The 22,849-nt window shown below is 41.9% G+C and overlaps 1 protein-coding gene across 4 annotated transcripts in view; it reads left to right on the top strand.

The window, feature by feature from the left end:
• The window catches only part of BOC (BOC cell adhesion associated, oncogene regulated), a 67,244-nt gene that overhangs the window by 34,497 nt on the left and 9,898 nt on the right, over window positions 1–22,849 (top strand). For all 4 annotated transcript variants that reach the window (XM_081004298.1, XM_081004299.1, XM_081004300.1 and 1 more), the window contains exons 3-10: window positions 885–1,163; window positions 14,359–14,505; window positions 15,093–15,236; window positions 15,656–15,949; window positions 17,094–17,366; window positions 18,974–19,272; window positions 22,079–22,238; window positions 22,480–22,590. In XM_081004298.1, the coding sequence (XP_080860424.1) occupies window positions 885–1,163; window positions 14,359–14,505; window positions 15,093–15,236; window positions 15,656–15,949; window positions 17,094–17,366; window positions 18,974–19,272; window positions 22,079–22,238; window positions 22,480–22,590 (1,707 nt within the window). The remainder of the gene's footprint in view (window positions 1–884; window positions 1,164–14,358; window positions 14,506–15,092; window positions 15,237–15,655; window positions 15,950–17,093; window positions 17,367–18,973; window positions 19,273–22,078; window positions 22,239–22,479; window positions 22,591–22,849) is intronic.

Here is a 22,849-nt window from a genome sequence, read left to right as displayed (position 1 = left end):
TTCAAGGACTCAACTTTATTTCCATTTTGCTTATGGGATTGGTCCTACTTCTCAACTTTCAAATGCTGCCCTCCCTTTAATCTTTTTCTGTAGCCTTATTTTCAGCCACTTAGGACTGCTTTCAAATCCCAAGTCAACATTTGAGAATCATTGCTGAGTCATGAAATTTGCTGCTCACCTGGAGTGAGTAGCAATTGCCTATGGGTGAGCAGCCAAATGGCAAACTCACCTAATTCCAGAAGTTGTATACCTTTAACCATGAAGTGATGGGGACAAAATATCAGAGGAGGCCTTTCTTGCTTTATGAGATTTCCAGGACTACGGTATATGCCTGTTAAAAACAGAATGTTGTCCTTTGATCTGATTCAGCAAGACAGTTTTTACATTCCACTTTGTACTGCTTTTTTACTTAGTCACCATAGGACAGTACTTTGCTTCTCTCACTATGGAAGCAGAGTATTACAGATGTGCTCTGTGTGTACTGTCTCTCTTGAAGTAGAGGGCAGGACAGAGAGAGAGAAGGCAGCTAGAATACTGTGCGGTGGAACATGCCTTTACTTACATATAAAGCCGCACTAACAGCATGGTGCCCTTGTTGAGACTGAAGATCTATATCCCTAAGGTGAAGTCTCAACAGTTGAATGTGATGTATTCTTATGATCTTAGTAATAAGTAACCAACCACTAAATGCCAATAGCCTTCAACCTGTGGTATCACCTTGTTCCATTTTTATTGAATTCTGCTCAGAATGGTTAATGCATGACAAGCCTAAACAATGTGAATGTGATTATAATGTAGATAGCTGGTACCTCCAGTTTAGTAGATCTACCTCCGTTTTGTAAACCAGTGTTCATGAGGATTTCTCAACTGTCCTCCTTTTTCAGGTCAATCTCGTCAGGTCACCGTGCAGCCTGCTTCTGTGGTCCAGAAGTATGGTGGCTTAGTCAGCTTGAGGTGTGTGGTCGAGCCCTTGACTGTAAATGTGTCCTGGAGACTAAACGGAAAGGAGCTGCTTCACTCAGATGACATCCTGGGGATCCATATTGATCAGAGGTTGCTTACCGTGGCTTCCTTAAACAACGACACAGTGGGCCGGTACCAGTGCATAGCCCGTGTGCCTGAAGGTGTTGTTGCCAGTGTTCCAGCCATGGTAACATTAGCTAGTGAGTAGCTTTGCTTCTTTTCCTCAATGTACAACACATTGTCTTTAGTTGCCTGATTCAGTGTTAATCAGATGATCTAAGCATCCTTCATTCTCAGACATAGGATATATTTTGGATGTGAATGCTGGCCTCATGCTGGGTTAGCACTGTTACACATATGCTTCGCAACAAGCCTCAAGAGCACCTTGTCTGACCTCACATAGGCACTCCCACAAATAGGACTAAGTAGGATACTCAGATTGGGATGCTGGCATTGTTTAAGAGTCAAGAGTTCTAACATGGCAAGCCCACAAGGTAAATGCTATTATGTGTATGAGTCATAGGACAGAACTGCCTAGTAACCTGTCTTGACTAGTATCAGGAGGGTTCCCTCTTCAGGGCACCACAGGGCGTGGAGGGAAATAGAGAAAGGAGATAATGCCTCTAAAAGATTGAAGGAGATACATTTGTGCAAAACAGGGGCTGGTTTTGTTTCAAAGCCAAGAATTATTGGCTTGTCATCAAGATATTAATCAGAAGTGAAATGTTTAGGTTGGGCCGGGTTAGAAAAGGAGAATGGAACAGCAGCTCCAAGGCTCCATGGGAGGGGTCTGCCATTGGGTTGAAGCCTTTTGGGGATTTGGAGTGAGCTCTGCAGTTAGATTAAGTTTCGGAGAGTGCATTCCAGAGCAGAATGGGGGCTGTGTTTTGCTTGTGGGCTCATAGAGGAGGGGAGTGAAAAGGTGGATGAGATTACTCAGAGCATGGTTTGCATTTAACAGGGACTGGGAAAGTGCTGCTTGCTCAGCCTCTTAGCACAGTTGTTTTGCTTATGGGCCTTTCTAGTGTTCCCTCAAATGTTTTTTATTTGGACAAAGCAGTCATTGTTCAGCCTACCTGGCTGATGGCTATCCATTCCAGCCTCAGTGAATGAGGGGAGTCAGGCTTCCACAGCAGAGCTTCTAGTAAATCTCCTTGAATGTCCATAAAATCTGGTCCACAGATCCAGCTTGCTTTTGTAAACTGTTGCTGTTGAAATAAAACAGTTTTAATTAAAACTAAGAAGACAGCGACGTTAGCTAGTGATGTTACATCACAAAAAGGCCATTTACAATATTCACTTTCAGAAGTAGCTATAGTTGGGAATAATATGTGATTATTAAATAATATTGTATGCAAAAACTAAATGAGGCTGGTATATTTCAGCACAATGTATGCTGTTTGCTAATAATAAATGTAGACTGTGAAAATAATATGGAAAAAGACCCAGAACGCATATTTTCCTAGATTCCATGTGAAATAGTTAAATTAGGAATGTGTGCTATTAGAGAAAAATGGAGAAAAGTAACAACCAAGAACGTGATGTCAGATGTCCAGATTCAAAGTTTCCAGTGTACACAGGTGAGGAAGTAACACCTGTTTTTCTAGAGCTTATGTGAATTGGAAACACATAAAATTTTCCACCAAGTCACTTTGAATTTGAGCCCATTGATACAGGCTAAACTTCCATAGATATTTACTGGAAAACTCCAAGACTTGCCAATCCAGCTTGCATGCCACATTAAGCCATAGTTAAAAACAAGCTGTGACTGAATGTGCAGTGTGCTCATGCATGCAGTTAAATGGTACTTGCCCCAGTCCTCCCTCGCTGCCGCCATACCACTAAGAAACAACTCAGATTCTGGCTTGTCATGACATTTGAATCCAGACCATGAGTAGTAAACAAGGTTTGTTCTTGGTTTAGTGCTTGTGGTTTGTTTATGGGAAACAAACCACAAACCTGGGTTCAGACATCACGACAAGCCATATTCTAGTTGTTTCCCAGTATTGGGCAGCAATACTACCAGGAGAGGAGTGGAGTGAGAATTTTTCAGCAGTGTGCACCATCATAACATGGGCACCGAAGGAACCCCTACTAAAATTAGGCTAGAGGCTTTGATAACTGTCTGAAATAACACTAAGGACAGAGTCACATTAACTTGTTGGTGGACTTGTAGGGCCAACTGGATTTCCCCCTTCTCTTCAGCCTGCTTAAATTTGCACATTGTTAGATCATGTGCCATTTCAAACCAGGTTGACAGGAAAGAGTTGATTCACTGTGTAACCATATTGCCAGTATGCTTATGTTGAGTTGTTAGTGAAGATTCTGTATGTTACAGGTTTTGAATTATTGCCTTTAAAACAATAGTTTAATGTTATCCTGAGTGTTTGTTCATTTGTTGTTTTATATAAAACAAAATTTGCTTAAATAAAAGATAATCGCAATATTTTCCCTTTTGTGTATGAAAGGAAGAGGCACAACTGGTAATTTTATTCCCTACATATATGAAGTGAACACTGACAGACTGAATACGATAAGCTACATAATATGCAAGAAGATCTATTATGTCTTATCATTTGTAAACACAGAGATATTCAAAAGATCTCTGTTCAAAAGATGCCCATCCAATTTCTGTTGTATGCTAGTTGCTGAACATTTGCTCCACGTGCTGTTGAGAGAAGGCCATGAACACAAATAGGCAAAATGCCTCTTAGATATTGAGAGAGCTGGACAGGTAGGCAGCAGAAAGGTGGGCTTATGTGATGCAAGGTTTAGTGGCAAAGTACATGCTTTGCATGCAAAAGGTTGCATATTCAGTCTCTGGTATCTTTAATTAGGGCTTGGAAAGAATCCAGTCAGAATCCTGGAGAGCCACTGTCACTGTAGACAATTCTGAGATAGATGGACCAACAATCTGACTTGGTATAAGACAACTTCTTGTGTTCGTTCTTTCGGGGAAGGATGCTCGAGTCATTGAGACTAAAGGTGTAAAGGGAAAGAGCACTGGCCTCCAAGGAAAGTGACACCTTGGAAAGGGCAAGACTAGCCTAGCCCCAGCCATCAACCAGAGAATGAGTAGCTGCAAGAACCTGCTCTCCTGCACCAGGAGAAGGAAGCCTGCCATGTCCCTTGGGATTACACAAGTGAGGGAAAAGTCACCCTTATCTCTGCCACTGGCCAGAGCAACAAGGGCTTGGTTTTGTTGCAAGCTGCCTTGGAAACTGTTAGTTTGAAAGGTGAAGTATACGTCTGGATGCAGAAGATAGGCAAGGAGAGCAGTACCTTACAGGAACCCTGAGGATGCCCTAGAACAGTATGTGGTGGAGAAGTTTCAAAAAAATTGAGGAGTCTGTTGGGGTTTAGCTGAGAAAGAAGTTGCAATTCAAGCCCAATGGAGGTATTCAGAGTAGGCATCTGGGCCCATTGTGGAAAGAGAGAAGCAGAGGGACACATAAAAAGAGAAAAGGGATGTGGGCAGACATCCCTGGTTGTCAAACAAAGATGGATCCAAGAGAATCCTTATTCAGGATTCCTCCCCTCCTTTTTTTTTAAAAAAAAAACCTCCTTTGGTTCTTGGAAGGTATGTTAGAAACTATATCTCCGTCTCTTTGGTGACAGTTAAGGTTTCTTACGAGGTTTACACATTGCCCTTCCTGTTTCCCAAAGGCACCATGTCTGAATGGGATTATCCCTGCCAATATTTTTGACATGTTGGCAGCTGAACTTTAGCCTTGGGATATGCCTGCCTTTAGTGCAGAGATGCTGATTGACACCCTTGAGCTGGTCCCTGCTCAGGCTACTTTGGAGAACTAGTTGAGACTAGCAGTTAATTCCTTTAGCAGATTTTTTTAAACGTAGAGATAAATTGACTATTGTTATATAGTCCTTGACAGAGGGAAGGAAATGTGGAAATGGTAGACTTGTTAAAGCAACAATAGAGTTGCAGTTGCTCGTATTAGCCAGTGAATGTGCGCAGCCGCTCCCAAGCAAAGATAAATACAGGAAAATAATCTTCATACATGGCAGCGTACATCTTTTATTTGTTGCAGTTATATTATTCACGAAGGGAAAATGTTGCACGTGAACTGGCATTCTCTGGTAAATGCTACCTGTTTCTGACTCTGATGGTTGCATAGGAAATCCTGTGCACAAGGATAGGGATGCTTGAGAAATTCATTCGCTTCATATTCCATAGTGAACTGACCTAATCTGTACCCTCCTGACTAATGCAACACTCTACATTTGTTGTATTCAGTGTTGCTTGAATCCTAGTTGTTTTCTGCCTTTGAGCAAAAATTGGAATAAAAGACCCCCAAACTAAACACACAAATGGAATGCTAGAAGGGTTCGTTGTAGCCAAAGTACAGAAGGATTCTCTCCAACAGTATTTTCAATGCAATGTCCCTCCTTCCGAAATGGATCTTTTGCTACCTCCAGGTAGCTAGATTGGGAAGAACCCTGTTTAAAACTGGCCATATTCACGTAACAAACCCTGTCAGCAGAAGCCCTGTGCAAGGACTTCCACTTGCACAGTGCGGGGGTCCAGCAAACTGCAATGTTTGTGTGAATGGAACGTTCAACACAGCACAATGTTGAATTTCAGCATATAATTCTTATCAGCAGACACCTCTCAAAACTGAAATTGTGGCAAGATGAGGCAAGAAAAAATATGATAAAAAATGTGGAATTCAGTAAATATGTAACTAGCATATTTGCTAATATAATGAAAGAGGACCAGTTTCAGCATAAGCAAGAACAGCTGGCTGTTCTAATTAACACCAGGTGAACTTAGCATTGTATATGAAGAATTCAAAGAAGAAGAAGAGGCAGTCTGCTTTGTAAACAAAATTCTCTTGCATATTACCTAAAAAATCTACAGTTTTGTGAAGCATCCTTCGTTTTCATTTGTATGCTCCATTCTGAATATTAAGCTATCAAAGCAGTCTTCAGCTGGAGCTGGACACCTGGGTGTTAGCTTTTTGCAAAGTGGCAGTGGGCAGTGACCCTTGCACAGAGGCATCTTTGGGGACCTGGGGGCATTTGCAGCTGTCTTTTCAACAACAAAAAACCTCATTTTTCATTTTGCTTCTGTCAGGGCCTCTAATCTGATAAGTCCCTTGATACAGCTGTTGGCTCCATGTTGAAAAACCATTTTCACCCTCTAAGAACTTCCAGGGTAGAATTACAGCGAGGGAGAGAAGGAAATGAAAACATAGGACTGTTCCTGGATTTATATAATGGTGATAGTAGACGTGTGAGGAGATAAATGGAATATGTGATACACAAGTTTGGAAGGCTGGATAGGATATGTATATATGCAAGGTAGGGAAGGATGTCTGAAAGATGTGTGGCGGCTATGCACATCTTTGCATATGGGGATGTTGGTTTACAGTAGAGAGCGGGGGAGAGGCTGCATGTATACAAGTACACGTAAAGTACATTTGTGACAGTGGCACAGGAACACAGCAGCTGAGAACAGAAGAAGGATATATTTTAGGTATGTAAGAAAGGTGGAGATAATGGAACTGTGAACTTACACAGGGTGGAATTCAACATCTTGCTAAGGTGATCATCCCATCAGTGCAAGCATTTCTGTTTGCCAAATGGGAAGATCTCCCCTCTCCTCCCTGACATGCTGTTCTGGGAGTCTTCTTACAGATTTGAGGAGGGCTCAGAGAAGGGGTGGAAGTCTTGTTGCAGTAGAGCAGGACTATCCAACTTCCAAGAGACTGCGATCTACAACCACTATAAAAAAACTTAGGGAAACCAAGGTTGTTCAGCTTTTTTTAGGGAAGCCAAAGTTGTTCAGCTTTTTTTCTTTTTGGGGGCGGAGGAGGATCCCACGATTGACCAGGGGCATCTCGCAATCGACCAGTAGATCACCATCAACCTGTTGGACAGCCCTGCACTAGAGGGTCTCTGTGATCACTTCCATTGCATAATGACTTAGCAGAATCTGGCCCATGATGTTTTGTGGGCGTATCAAGAGTCCCAGTCTCCTAATGTTCAAGGCACCAGTCTCTGTGCTGGTTGCTGCTGGGCTATATGGACTTGTAGGACCAGCATGATTGCACAACCGCTGTCATACCAAAACAGCAACAGTCAGTTTAAACATCTGCAGTAGGATGTGGCTCTTCTCTCAGATATTCTTTGTTCTACACTATTATAGCCATTTCAACTCAAAGAGGTTTGCTTACGTTGTATATGAAGTGAGTTAGCAATGCAGCCAGAGTTTAATGGAAGCCAGGCAAAGTGCTCCACCATTCTGTATTCCTGTAGCTTAAATGTGGATTACCAGTGAAACATATCATTTTTTGCTTTGCATTAAAAGAGGCTTTTAGTCATTTTCTTTTCCTGAACTTGCATCTTTCCACAGTAATCCTTTGCTGAATTTGATGTAATAATATATTTGGTCATTTTATTTATTTTTAATTTATTTCCCCCCAGGAGCACTTCTTTCTGTCTAGTACATTTTCTTCTGCCTAATGTTATCCATCGTAGGATTTGAGTCCTTCAGAAACTGGGGACAAACTTACGGGGGATTTGCAAAAATCACCAAATTTGGGCAAGATGGATGGCAACTAACTAAGTAAAGAACAGTGCCAGTTTAAAGCAATATGTTATCTGGGACCGAAGGCAAACTTGACAGCAGATGTTCTTAATTTTACATTTCAGTTCAGTTTAAGAGCTCCTTGGCTTCTTATATATAGAACACAGATTTCAAGTTCCAAGCAACATCAGTGTAGTGGCTGGCAGTTTTTCTTTACGATTGCTCTGTTTTACTCCAAAGCTCGTAATAACACACTAGGCCTTTTTGTTGTATATCTGTTTTCTTCACTTTGGCTTCTCCCCCTCCTCCTCCTCCTCCTCCTCCTCCTCCTCTTCTTCTTCTTCTTTGCAAAACCAAACAAAAATCCTGAAGCTGAGTTGTAAAGTCTCTTGCCAATATGCAGTAGTAATTACAGGCAGTTTTATCTTCTAGCTAAAGTGTGGGAAACTGGATATGGCAGGTGGGCAAGATATTGATCTACCCCCCCCAACCCCCACAAACTATTTTGATAGGTAGGCCACCTATCCAGCACCTAACATCCCCTAGATGCAAGGTAAAATGTTTTTCTTCAGCCTATATAGTTTGGAATTGTATTGGGCAAAGGCTCAGGATTTTTTGGGGGTTTCTATCTTAAAATTACAGGTGCAGTGAAGGCTAGACTCTGTCATACAACTCTTCCAAAAAAAAAGTGGAGCTGTTGCTATAATTTACTGTGACCCCGTTTGCACGGCACATTAGATCATTGTTTTTTATGTATAGTTCAATATGAATGCAGAGTGGGCTAGTGCACACTGCTGGAACGTTCTTCCTCTGCTCCCCTGCTACTGTGCTGTATGTAAATAAGCCAGAGTCTGGCTTGTTGTGACGTCCAAACCCATGCTTGTGTTTTGTTTTTCTCCAAACAAACTATGAATAGTAACCAAGCTTTGTTCTTGACTTACTGCTTGTAGTCTGTTTAGGAGATATAAACCATGATACTGGGTTTGGCCACTTCGACAAGCCAGACAGTGGCTTGTTTTCCCTCTTGTGCTGCAATGTGCAGAGCAGAGTACACTTAAAGCATTCATGTTGCTGTGTGTACACATTAAGCCATAATTTTCTCTCAACTTTGGTGTTAAGTGTGAACCAGGCCTATACAATTACAACTTGCTTTCTCAAGAGACAGTTGAAGGCCAAGAGGACAGAGTGTTAGACATAGACCTGTGCTTGTTTCGTGCATTACAAACTGTGCATGATGTAGCTGGCAAATCTTGAATGTGTGAATATCCCTGTTACGCCATATTACTGTTTAAAGATGCAGGCATACTCTACCAAGTTGCACTAGTACAGTAGTACCTCAGGTTAAGAACTTAATTCGTTCCGGATGTCCGTTCTTAACCTGAAACTGTTCTTTATCTGAGGTACCACTTTAGCTAATGGGGCCTCTCGCTGCCGCCGTGCCACCAGCACACAATTTCTGTTCTCATCCTGAAGCAAAGTTCTTAACCCGAGGTACTATTTCTGGGTTAGCGGAGTCTGTAACCTGAAGTGTCTGTAACCCGAGGTACCACTGTATTATAAAAGTGACAGAATATTGATGAGGAAATCTGATCTTCCTATAGATCAGAGATTAATTTTCTCTGTTTTCCTGTTGGGGAATTTGAGGGCATGGTGAAAATAAAGTGACATAAGTAAAAAAGGTAGCAAAGATGTAAATGCATTTCAGAAGATAAGTCATGGTTCTTTTTTATTATGAAAAAGCCATTCTTACCCTTGTGAAACTGAGCTTGGGTTGCTTCTTCCTTCTACAAGCAAACCTTGTAAAAGCAGAAAATGTTTTATATTCCATCTGCAAAGAAAGTTGTTCCCCAGTGGCTTGGCTTGCAGAAGTGTTGGGCTGTTCTTTCTCTGCTCATTGGCTGAGACGACTTTGGCTGTTTTTTGTTTAAAGCTCTGGATCTGCTTTTGTGCACACATATCCTTTGCCAGTAATTTTGGAGCCTTTGCCTTGGCTCTGGGATTCAAAAATGGCTGTGATGAATTTGGACCACCAGGATGCACATTAATTTTTCCTGATTCTATTTGTATTTTGTTGATCAGATAAATGTGTGATGTCAGCAGCCAAGCTTTCAAATCTCTTTTCTCCAACCACTGTTTTCTGTGTCTCCTAACATTTTGTCCCATGAGAAAGAGAAATGGGAAAATAAAGTCGGCACCACTCTCTCCTTAATTTTTGTCCCATCGATATCTTGGGAGTGAAGAATTAACCTCCCATCTGTCTGCAATACCCTGTGGAAACATGGCTCTCCCTCCCCAGCCTGCCTTTAAAGAATTAATCATTTTTCTGAAGTTCACTCCTTTACACCTTCTTTTTACTTTTATTATTATTATTTTAGTTGCATGATGCCAAGACATTCCTGAAGCATTAAACATGTTTGCTGCAAATCATTTTTATGTCTTTGTTAAGTCTCTCCCCTCCCTCCCTTCTTGAATCCAGGCACTAGCACGGAAATATTCTCCTGACAGCTAATACGTTTTTCATTTGGGGAGGCTTTTTGCCGTGCTGCCAAGGGAGCTGTTTTTTATTTAAAAATGTTTTTGAAGCAATCTTGCTTTAATTAGCCTGTTTGAGAAATTTCATGTCACTTTTCCATAAGCGTGGGTGGGAGAACCTTGGAGCCAGAGCTGTCTTTTGCTGTTGGAGAGCTGGTATAAATCCCAGAGAAAGAAAACATATTTTTCCACTCTTCCAGTCTGCCAATAGAGACTTGGCCATAGTTTTCAGTTCACAGGCTGTTCTAGTTTTTGCTGTCCCGGCTGCCTGAATACTTGCATTGATCCAGTCCAACTGTAGACAGCACACCCTCTCACTAGCACGGGTCATATGAAAAGAAGTCAGGAATCCTAGGCTACCAAATCACAAACTTTGCAGGCAAAAATCCCAGACTCCAGTCTTATGAAAATGAAGGGCTTATTTGTAGTTTTCAGGTGAAGGTTAAAATTAAGAACTGGTGCAGTAAGGGGTATTGATGTAGCTTTTCTTATCGTAGCGCTTCAGTGAAGGAATACTTGATATCTATATCTTGTGATATTTTCCCTTCAGTTTAACTAATTTCTTGATGTCAAGGAGTCCTTTTAGCCTTTGGACCTAGCAAATGTGTTTTTAGAGCAGGGCATGATGCAGCACAGAGCTGTTTCTTTCTGTTTACTACATTGTTTCTCAAAATTCTTGAATTCGTATCGCCTTCCAAACTTACAGCCTCTAGATCAGAACCAGTCCTTTATTCCTCAGATGAATGTGCAGAGAGGTCCTTGCTCACAGTTGTGTGCATACACCCTGCTGCTGCACTAGGGTAGTACCGTATATACTTGAGTATAAGCTGACTTTTTCAGCACATTTTTTTATGCTGAAAAAGCCCCCCTCAGCTTATACTTGAGTGAGGCGGGTGGCAGCGGCAGCGGCGGAGAGACAAGTGGCCCAAAAGGAGCCCTTTCTCGCCACTGGTCCCACTGCCGCCGCCCACCTCTCGCAAGAGCGGGCATAGGAGCCGTGGTTGGGAGAGGCATTGCACTGTGCTGTGCCTCTCCCAATCATGGCTCCTATGCCTGCTCTTGTGAGCAGCAGAGGCGGCGGCGGAGGGACGAGTGGCCCGAAAGGAGCCCTTTCAGGCTGCTCCTTCCTCCTCTTCCTTTTGGGCTGCTTGTTCTTCCTCTGCCGCTGCCGCCACCACCAGGTTTGTGGTGTGGTGAACCGGCTTATACTCGAGTCAATAAGTTTTCCCAATTTTTTGTGCTAAAATTAGGTGCCTCGGCTTATATTCGGGTCGGCTTATACTCGAGTATATATGGTAATTCCACACAAGCTTTAGGGAAGGAATAGAACAGGAGATGTCTGACACCCTACTGAAGCCACAGATGGATAGTCATAAGCATCTCCTTCTGAGCTCTTATTTTCCCATATCATAGTGGGATGATGGGGTAGAAAGGATGCTGTCAACCTCACAAACCCAATGTGGATCAGTGAGGTTCCACTGCTAAGAGAGGGCATTTGTTTTAACTCAGGGCTTGGCAGTTTGAGGAAGATAGCACTACAAGAAACCATGAGGACTAGGTGTGAGTTCTTTAATTAAAGCCAGATTAACAGGATCCCACATAGCTACTGGGTTGAAGCATATGTTTGCCACAACAATCATGCTACACTAAAGGCATTCCAAGAAGGTGTGCTGTGGGCAAAGGCTTCAGTAGTTCATCTTGATATTTCCAAACATAATAGTTATTTTGTGCATGTTTTATCATTAGGAGATGTAATATGTATCAAACAAAGGCCCTTTGGATTTCATATGGGCTTAGAAAATTATTCCTATTTCTGGAATAACCTGGACTTCGAAATAGTGATCAAGACATTTGATCAAGGGAGTTCACTGGCAGTGGTCTATGTCTGTGACTCACTTGATAATTGTAATCCCATACCCAGAACTGGAGTCCCCTTTAACTGTTTTCTGCTTTGGAGTCCTCAGTACCTGCTAACAAACTAGCGAGCCACTCTCAAACACCCATGACATATTGGTAGATCCTGCCTCACCATTGGAAATCACAGTTCTAATACCACTCATTATATGTAGGTCACTCAGGCCCTCATTGCATTGCCCCACGGAACTTTGCATTGTAAGTCCTTGGTAAAGATGGCATTGTATCTCTGAGATACTATTATGTTTTGCTAGATAAGGAAAGGGGTTTACTAGAGCAAGAACCAGTGAAATAGAAAGTTGTTATTATATGACAACTTCATTAGAGGTTTCAGTTTTGGGCACCTGATTCTTGAAATCTGTGCAGATGGTTAAGAAATGTTCAGACACAGTAATAGAGAAAACAGCAGGGAAGAGAGGAAGAAGGAAGGCTGAGGTTGTTGGGGTTTTTTTGGCTGGTTGTGGTGAGAACTTGTGCAAACATTCCCTCCTAATGGATTTCTCAAATGTACTGGCAGGCAGGCAAGCAAAGGCAGGTGTCACGTCAAATACCTTCTCCGATGAAACTTGATCCATCCCTCTTGATCTGGTATACTCATTCTCACTTTTAAAGGACCTCTTTGTTGGTTGTTTTGCTCCTAAGAGCCCAGAGAATAGTGCAGCCAACTAGTTTAGCAGACAAAGTAGACCTCAATAAGAAACCTTTCTCTCTCTCTCTTGCTCTCTAATGTTAATTTTGCAAGTATATCTGAAAACCCATTATATTTCTCTTTTTCTCAAGGTTCATAACAGTAGAACATTAGGACAAGTATTCTCAACAATTACAATTTGATTACAAACATACAAAGCTGAATAACTGTTCCCTGTTGGTATGGGTTTCTGTTTTGAACAACAATGAAGTTTTAAGCTTGTTTATTATGGTTATGGTAATACACTTTGAAACTGACTCCTCCTTCATAAACGTCTCAGTTTGTTTTGAGAACTAATTATCTGTTCCGGGGGGTTTGCGGTAGTGGGCTAAGTTTTTATGGAATATCCTAGATTGTTTCCCACACTAGCAGTTTAGGGCAGAATCAAACCGCCTGATTTGCCTTGTTGTGGGGTAGGTTGTAAGGAATGGAGGTCTCTCACTGCCCAGGCCAGAACAGCTGTGTCAGCCTCCACCTATGGAGTGACACTAGCATCACTCTGCCAGCACATAGCTCCCCATTGCAAATTGATTGTTTGTGTATGTGTGTTTGGATGCTAAAAGCGCTTCACCAGATAATAAATGCTTTACCTTGCAAAGCAATGTGATAGGTATTTGGAAATCATATGGTCATAATGGATAATTTCAACAATTCTGCTGACCTTTTTAAAAAAGAGATCAGCTCTAGTCTACACTCCTATTTGATGTGGCAGAGAAATTAGATAGTTATAAGAATAAAGAAAACAGAAGATGACAAGTGAAAAATCAGTTGGGCTGTTCAATCTGTTTCAATTAAAAGTCAATCAATCAATCAATCAATCAATCCAGAGGCATTATGATTTGCTTAGTGGCATACTGCCTTTGCCCAGCAACTGCATACGTACATCCATTGTACTCCATGAAAACAGGACCATGCCTACAGGAAACTCCCCAAATGACTCCTGGAGACACAAAGGCTGCACTCTCAAGCACACTTGCATGTAAATCCTATTGATATCAGTGAACTAGGTGTCACATTGGCAAAAGCGTCGTCCTACCCACATATTGTCAAGGTGATGGGAATATTGGAGCTATTTGCAAAGGGGAGATTGGAAGACAGATGGCAGGGTGGCGTAACTCCTCCTGTGCATCCAATTTCTATCCTGAAAACATCCCACCCAGGCCATGTTTCTCCTGCCTAGGCTTGTTGTGGAGCCCAGCTAAAGAAAAATATTTATAACTTGACATTTTGTAGGGGAATTTGCTGGACTGAATGTGGAAGGTGGGAGTGGAGAGAGCGAAGATTAAGTTCCCTCCTCTTGTCCGCCTGCACTTCTTACAAGTGAGCACTCCACAATAGTACAGTATTGCAAAGGAAATGGAGAGCTTAGAACCCCATATTACCTTCCAGCATGCAGGTTGTTCTTTATTTCTAGGTTTAGGATTAGGAGGTTAGGAAAGAACGAGCAGTTGGGGCATAAGAAATGGTCATATTTGAGACACCTGCATATGCTATGGTTCTTGGAGTTTTTCAACAGTACATGAGATTGTGATATAATCTAATGGAAAGGATATAAGCTTCCTCAGTTTGTAATAAATGCAAATCCTTGAGACCCCCCTCCCTTGTGATTCTTTTTAATCTACTTACATTGTCCACCACTTTTACTTTTCTCCCATGTGTAAAGCCCAGCAGTTCAGCTTTTAACAGATCCTGTTGCTATCCTCTTAAACAGATCTCAAAGACTTCAAATACGATGGCCAGCATGTGATAGAAGTTGATGAGGGAAATACAGCCGTAATTGCCTGTGATCTTCCTGAAAGCCACCCAAAGGCCCAGGTTCGCTACAGTGTGAAACATGAATGGCTGGAGGTCTCCAGAGGTGAGCTGTGACTGACTTATGAAGGAAGAGAAACTGGAATTGGTGTCTGCTTTATATCTCACTTACCTTCTAGTCAATTTTTACCCCTCCTTACACCTTCTGACTGTGCCTTTTGGGCTGATCTGTACAATCATTTTTCTGAGTTCTCTTAAGGGCTATGGCTTTCTGTATAGTAGACATAGTCTTTCATGACTCCACATTTCGGTCCTCACCCAGGAGCAATTTCTTGACTGTCCTGTAACTTTCTTGAAGCACTAAAAATATACCTGTGAAAGAAATATTTGAAAGCTGGGAAGTGCTGGGAGGATGAGTGAATCCCTTATTTTCATAATAAAACCAAATGGTGTCCTAATTATCATACCAGGTTTGCCATGAGAATTAAAGCTGATTTTTATTTTTTTTACTCAATCTTTTTATTCCATTCTTCCAACCACTCACCATTTTCTTTCTCTCAATCTTAGCTGGAAATTTCTTCTGCTCCTCTTATTATTACTCAATAATGTTCCTTTTGTGTTTACAGTGTACTAGAAATTGTATAATACGGATGTTCCCTGCCTTAGGAATCTCTTGCTCCTTTATCTTAACAGATAACTATCTGATCATGCCGTCTGGGAATCTTCAGATAGTCAATGCAAGCCAAGACGACGAGGGAACTTACAAATGTGCGGCCTACAACCCTATCACCCAGGAAGTAAAAACATCTGTGTCTAGCGAGAAACTCCGTGTGAGACGTAAGTCGCTTCTTCCAAATATTTGGGTTCACTGGCTTCAGGTTGTCTTAAGGTGGTGGTCCCATTTTGCTGGTGCCACCAAATGCAGTCCTTTTAAGCTGCATGTTTTACACAAGCCCTTCATATTTGAGAGCTTGCTTTCTATACAGGAGTGTTAAATTCAAAGTATCCTCTTGCAGTGCAGGTAGCAGAAGCTTTTCTCACAAGCATAAGGCTTCATTGTACATTTTCTGTTGCTTTTGGTATTATATATGGAGTGATGAAGTTGTTGATGGCAGAGTTGGTGAAATTCCAGTTGGTGAAACTTCCTGTTTAGTGGCTTTTTCGCCCCAATAGGCTTTTCTGCTCACATAGTGCATCTTGTCCTGTTCTACAAGACTGTCTTACTTTTGTTTCACTGATTTCTCTCTTGGCACTAGGTTCCACAGCTGAGGCAGCTCGCATAATTTATCCCCCAGAGGCTCAGACCATCATTGTCACTAAGGGTCAAACTCTAATCCTTGAATGCGTGGCTAGTGGGATTCCACCTCCACGTGTCACGTGGGCTAAGGATGGCTCCAATGTCTCTGGCTACAACAAGACTCGATTCCTTCTCAGCAATCTCCTAATTGATGCAATCAGTGAGGAAGACTCGGGGACCTACAGCTGTATGGCTGACAATGGCATGGGGGAGGCTGCAGCAGCATTCATTCTCTACAATGTTCAAGTGTTTGGTGAGTACAACTTCATTTTCCTCCCTCTCCTCTCCTGTTAGACCCAGCAGCTATAACTATGGTCTGGAGACTGCTCACATAGTCATATATTTCAGAACTGTTTTTGAGGTGAAATTTAATGCTCACAAGCAAAGTTCCTCCAGCTTAGATTTCACTCGGGGGCCTAACTCCTAATAACTGCCTAAGTAAGCTTTGAGGGCAGAGCCAAAGCTTTGACTTTCCAAAAAAGAGCCAGAGGATTAAAACCGAGTTATTTATTGAGGCACAGTAATTCTAGGCGCACACGCATAAATATAATCAAAAGACAGAAAATTGTATTCAGTAACTAAAAATGTTCTAAGCTAGATGGAATGTGCTGTGAAAAGCAGTCATGTGCTTTTAGCTGAACTGTAATTTAAAGATCCTTGGGTGAATTTGGTCCTTTGAGTCTCTCACAAAGAAATTAAAGAGATATCAACATATAGTACACCAAGCTTAATGATCAAGCAAAAAGACAGAGGCATTTCCTTTTTAAAGGAAATAAATGTCTGGGCTATAAGCTAATGCAGGCTAGGTAGTCCCTGGCCAATCAAGAAGGCTGCTTCATCTACCTGCATAATAAGCCCAATTTGATAGGATTACCTGGTGTACATACATATAAAAGAAATACACAAAACAGGCAATTGTTCTTGAAGGTGTTGATTTACAGAATTCAACACATGAAGGTTTTACCTAGGTCCTTTGCTCAAGAACCTGTATCAGGGAGCTCTTGGAAGAGATTTAATTAATGGAGAGGTCCATTAGTTTTCTGGTCTAGAGCCTGTGGTCGTAAAAGAGCATAGTGACTGCCCATCTGTCATGGACGCTTTAGCTGAGATTCCTGCATTGCAGGAGGTTGGACTAGATGACCCTTGGGTCCCTTCCAACTCGTAAGATTCTGTTATTCTATGATCTCCGAAAGATTACTTTTGAAATACGTGAAGGATCTACTTAAAGGACACTAAATGGCTGTGCACAAGAATAAATGGGTTTGGGTATTGCTGTCTTCATAACCCCGTTTATAACACAGCAACGTAGGAGGATAGCTACAAATATTTCAGTTCTGCCTGTTTCAGAGGTGAATGGTCGTTCTCACACCTGAATTGTAACTCTATTTCCTTTTCAGAACCCCCGGAGGTTGTCATGGAACTATCTCAGCAGATCATCTCATGGGGACAAAGTGCAAAGTTCACCTGCAAGGTTCGGGGGAACCCCCAGCCATCAGTTGTGTGGCTGCGTAATGCAGTTCCTCTCTTCTCCAGCCACCGAATGCAACTCTCTCGCAAGGCCCTACGTGTCTCCAGTGTGGGGCCTGAGGATGAAGGGATATATCAGTGCATGGCAGAGAATGAAGTTGGGAGTGCACAGGCTATGGTTCAGCTGAGGACTACTGGGCCTGGTAAGTCCAAAGTGAAGTTCAAAAGGTTCATATAGGGATAATGAAATAAGAATTGTAAAGCACTTTGAACAGCAAAAGTAAGTATAATAATAATGTTGTTGTTGTTGTTATTTATACCCCACCCATCTGGTTGGGTTTCCCCAGCCACTCTGGGCAGCTCCCAACTGAATATTAAAAATACAATACAGCATTAAACATTAAAAACTTACCTAAATAGTATCTCATTTTTATTAGTATTAGGGGTGTATCTGTCTATACATGGGGCTGCTCATTCTCTGTTTATGCTAAGTCATGCAGCTCAAGTTAGTTTCTGATCTGGAAAGGAACTTCCTGAGATTCCTACTTCTCAGATGTGTGGCTTTCAGAGTATTGGAGAAATGAACCTGAACACATGCAGGTTGTATCTTGAGTGGGTCCCTCAGTACTTAGGGGGAAAGTTGCTTTCCCTGCATAGCTCTGTTTCATGGACTGAGCTTCTTAAATCTTTATCTGTCCATTTACATATGTATTAAGTGTCTGAATTACCCTCCACACTTCAGCTGCAATAGCAACGCTAAAAGCAGCTTACAAAAATCGAAATGACAAAATATTTGTAAAAATTCAGTGTTGAAGTGATAAAATAGGTGATTGTGACAAACATGACAGATGTCTCTTTTCTGACACCACTCTTTCTCTATTGTTTGTTCATTAAAAACCCCATTCTCTGTCAAAATAAAACTACACAAATTAAAATTCTCCGAGGACATAATTTGTAAAGGGACTGAGTCAGATGTACTTGGAATTTAATGAATGGTTAACATACATACATACATACATACATACATAACTTTATTTGTATGCCACTCTTCCACAGTTCAAACCATGCTCAAGGCAGGTTACAACATGAACAAAATATAAAACTACAACATAAACAATAAAAAAATTAAACAGACAGAACCAAACTGAACACTTTCCACAGAAATTGCAACAAGATCTAAAATAAAAATACAAAAAACCAACAGCAACAATTCCCCCCAAAATAAACCCCCCTAAACAGTGCCCCAGCCCAAGAGCTTTTGTAGCTGGAGTCAGTCTGGGCCCCACCCTCCCAGGCCAAGTGGGAAAAGGCCTGCAGGGCAGGGAGCAGGTCTTCCAGGACTCACAGCCAAGATGCTCTCATTGCTGTCACTGAGACAGCATTTGGATTTTGTGTAGACAAGAGTAGGCTGATGCCTAGTGCACCAAAATCCCAGGTGCTTAGAACTTCCCCTCTGGCTACCTAAAGCAGACTTTCTATCTTCTAAAGAAGCCAAAAGCCTATGAAAAAATTAGGCTTGTTAAGTTAAAAGGAAGAAGCCTAAAGCCAACTGAAGTCTCACGTAGTAGTTTATAGCCGTGGGAGACACAATGCAGGAATGGAAACTTACCCGACTTGCTGGGTGTTATTCTACTGCAGTGCTAAGAAAACCCTAATAAGCTAGATTCACACACACACACACACACACACACACACACCTACCTTTTCCTGATAGTTGGGAGTAAGTGGGTATCAGTTTTAAGACAGTGGGTATCAGTTTTATCAGTTCAGTGCTCCAGCATTTGTTCAAATCATGTCTCTTGCCTTCTAGGAACAACTCTGAAGCCACAGCGAGGTTCTGTTGCTAATTCAGCTCAGTCTGCCTTGTCACCTACCCTGCTTAGCAATAGTGAAAAAATGCTGAAAGACAAAGCAAATTTTCTAAGACCCAGGCCCACGACACCATCCGTGTCTGTTCAATGTACTACCAAAGAGTTGGTGTCTCCAGCTGAGGCCCCAGTCATCCTTAGCTCTCCCCGGACTACTAAAACGGATTCATATGAGCTGTTGTGGAAACCACGGCATGATGGCAAAGCCCCAGTCCTCTACTATGTTGTAAAACATCGCAAGGTTAGCACATTCCTTTTTAACTGATTTCTGATAATGATGCTGAATTACAGTTTATCTGGAAAGCTCTGTATCGCTTACACTTTCTTGCCAGTTTAGGTAGCAGCAGCCCATCTTTTGGATGGGCAGGATATTTGTCCTGTGTGCGGTCTCTGAATGTCAGTGAGTGATAGCAGCATAAGGAACAGGCATAAGGAAGTGGGTGCTTTAGTGCAAGTTTGAGATCAGCATGGGAGAGAGAACTGCAGAGATGTATGTATCAGTGAACAGGGGCAAACCCAGGATGCACATAACCCTGGGATTATACATATACTTTACTTAGTCTGGGGCATTTCTTCCCTCTCCCACTACCCTCCCTCCTCTTTTGATGAACTTATCCTTATCATAAGACAGATTCCCGTAAAGTAATGATTCCAGACCCTCATGGTATCTTAGCTTGCTGCATGTACCTTCCTTGCATTGTTCGTTGGTTGTGGTCTCTCTTTTTTCAGTTGCTTCACCTGGAAGGCTCTTGGGTCAGAGGGAGTCACCATGGGTCACTGCACTTAGGACTAACATGTTTCCAGCACGGAGCAAATTCTCAGCTGGAGATTCTTTCTTGTATCTTAAAGGACTTTACAGGAGGAAACTGTTCCTGTTAACCCTGCTATCACTTTCATTTGCGTGGCTGGTAACCAGACAGACACCCTGAAATGGGCTTTATGTAAAGGAGATGCTGGGTTTAGCCAAATTCTGAATAAACATGATTATATCATGGCTCATTTCAATAAATCTATTCTGACATGTGTTTACTTGAGGTGTAAGTGCATTTCAGAGAGTTTTATCCAGCTAAGTCATACTCAGATATGACTTATGGAAAACAATGGAGAGAACTAAGTAATGTTAATTTATTTCAGTGGATGTATTCTGCATTGGATACCATCCAGTTTATGGAGTGCCCACATGTACTACATGTGCTAACTAAATAACCTGGACTGCTTAGAAATCTTTTAACTAAAGATAGCACTAAAAACTCGTTAACCCTGTGCAGCTTTGTTCAATACATCCACAGCACAAATTATAACATTGTGATTACATAGCCCTTGGGGGATGGGAATAGTGGTGAATGGAGAAGTGGTACCTACCTCATATGTCAATTGATTGAGGCAATTAGTAGCAGTGGGTATCAAATACCAGAATTCAGACATTTGCCAGTAGACGAGTAGTTCTGCTCATTTCAGATTGCAGGTTTGTCCACAACTATCTGTGATAAATATGGCATGGTCTCATTTTCCTATTGGAGGCAAAATAAGATGGTCCGTTTTCTTTTTTAGGACAAAATTGTAGGGTTGTTTCCAATTCAAAGAAGGCACTGTAGCCTATAAGTGCCTTTCACCAGTGGAATGTGAGGATGATAGTTTTCAGCGATTCCTCATCCTTTTCCGGTCCCCTATGTGCCCGCCGCCCAATCTGCTCCAGACAAAGGGGGTATTTGTAAAAAAATGCCTCCCTCTTTGTCACATTCACGGAAACTTTCACTGGAACTAAGAGCCTGCAGTGAGTGGAGGGACGCAGTTGGATACAACCTGTAACTGTTTGGTAAATGCACAGATGCACAACCTGTGTAGCTTGCAGCTGCTAAGTAGACATTGGAGTTCTCTCCCTTGAGGGTGTTGATTTGCCCCCTCTAATTCTTGATGATACAGCTCTGCAGCTGACTTTTCTTTCATTGTCATATGGTTATTTTTGGACTGGGGAATAGCTAATAATCTTCATCTTCTTCTACTTAGATATAAGGGCTGTAGTTCAGTAATCAAGTATTTGTATTGCATGCAAAAGGTTCCAGGTTCTGTAGTTCCCAGAAACCGTTATGAGCTAGATAACAGGCAGCTTCCGGTGTTACTTTATTCCTATGTTATCTCATACCAGTTCGCCAGTGATTATTTTCTATATGCAGCACACATGTTTAAACAATTTTATTTTATAATTCTCAATTGCTATTAGCAGGAGTTTCTGTTACAACATGGAATTATAAAGGGGTTCCTCTGAGTGGCATCAATTTAATAAGATCATGCTGCAAAGTAGCTTAATGCTTCTGAGAATTTACTTGTCATAGCATTCTTGCTGTTGTCATTACTACTCAAATCCAAACTGCTCTTGTCAGTATGCATGACACTTTGCAGAATACAAGACAATCTAAAATTTACACTGGGAAAAACATAAAGGAAGGGGAGGAAAGGAGAAATGGGTTTAAAAATGAAGCAATAATGCACTTGTTTCAGTTGCATTTCCTTAGGCTTTATTTCTGCATGTGCTGTAGTGAGGAGCAGATGGGGCTTATCAGCCTGGAAAAGTAGCCCATCTAAGAGAAGGAAAACTCTGATCCTAAACCTTTGCTGCCTTGTGGGATATCTTTGGGAGAAAACGGTTAAGGAGTACACCGAACAAAAATCCAAAGTAGTTCCTAACATGGTTGGGTGGAGCCTTGTATGCCTCCTTCCAACAACTCCTGGTGCCAAGGTGGTGTCAGACATATTGCTCTGCTTTCCTTTGGACCACATCAGCAAGGCTGAGAGAGCAGGGGTCTTGTCATCTGGACAGCCCAGGACCTCCGTACTTGCTTGTGCCCTGGGGAGTTCACTTTGGTGCTGCTAACACAGCAGTTTGACTTCATCCCTGCACTCTATTGTCTCTCAAGACAAACAGATGCCAGCAACAAGTTTATTTAGATCTGGCTTTGGCTAAAAATGCTCAATAGCCCTTTTATCCGTAATAAGGTGAAGGCAATTGAATCCACTCATAGGTGTGCTTGTTCCTTGTCCTTCAACAGGTAATGAATTCTTCAGACAGCTGGACAGTCAGGGATGTCCCTGCCAACCAGCATCATCTGACTCTAATAAAACTGGACCCAGGAAGTTTGTATGAGGTGGAGATGTCTGCCTACAACTGCGCTGGAGAGGGGCAGACAGCAATGGTGACCTTCAGGACCGGTAAAGATGTAGTACTTTCCCATGAGTTGTAAATTCTCTCCTTCTCCTGATGCTGAAGGCTTTGTCATTTAGAAATTTGCTTTTAATAATAATAATAATAATAATAATAATAATGTTAATAAGACGCAGTTACATCCATGGAATGTAAGCCACCACAGAATGTTGGTGAAGTTTATCATTCAGAGCAATAAGACACTAAAAGTTTATCTCATGCCATCTTTGCTATTTTTGTCTTGCTTAGGACGTCGACCCAAACCAGATATCATAGCCAGCAAAGAGCAGCAGATTCAGAAGGATGACCCTGGCACCAGCTCTCGGAGCAGCAACCAATCCGACAACACACGCCTGTCCCGTAAGGCCATTTTCAGACTTGCGGCAGAAAGGGTTTTGTGGCTCTAGAAGTCTGATTATTCTTGGGGGAGGAGAGCTGGGAAAGATGGTGGTGTGAATGAGAAAAAGACAAGCCTGGCACAAGCAACAGGAAGGGAGTTTGCTTATCTCTGCTGCTTCTGTCTAGTCCTTATTAGGCCATGTTGCTCTTCAAAGTCTGTTTTACTGGCAACAAGCACCTATCAGACAAACGGTCTAGTAATATGATAGTGAGCGAATCA

This window comes from Podarcis pityusensis, assembly GCF_964106645.2.
Source record: "Podarcis pityusensis genome assembly, chromosome: 4".
Classification (NCBI taxonomy): Eukaryota; Metazoa; Chordata; class Lepidosauria; order Squamata; family Lacertidae; genus Podarcis; species Podarcis pityusensis.
The sequence above is the reverse complement of the archived record's forward strand: the minus strand, read 5'-3'. Positions and strand labels throughout refer to the sequence as shown.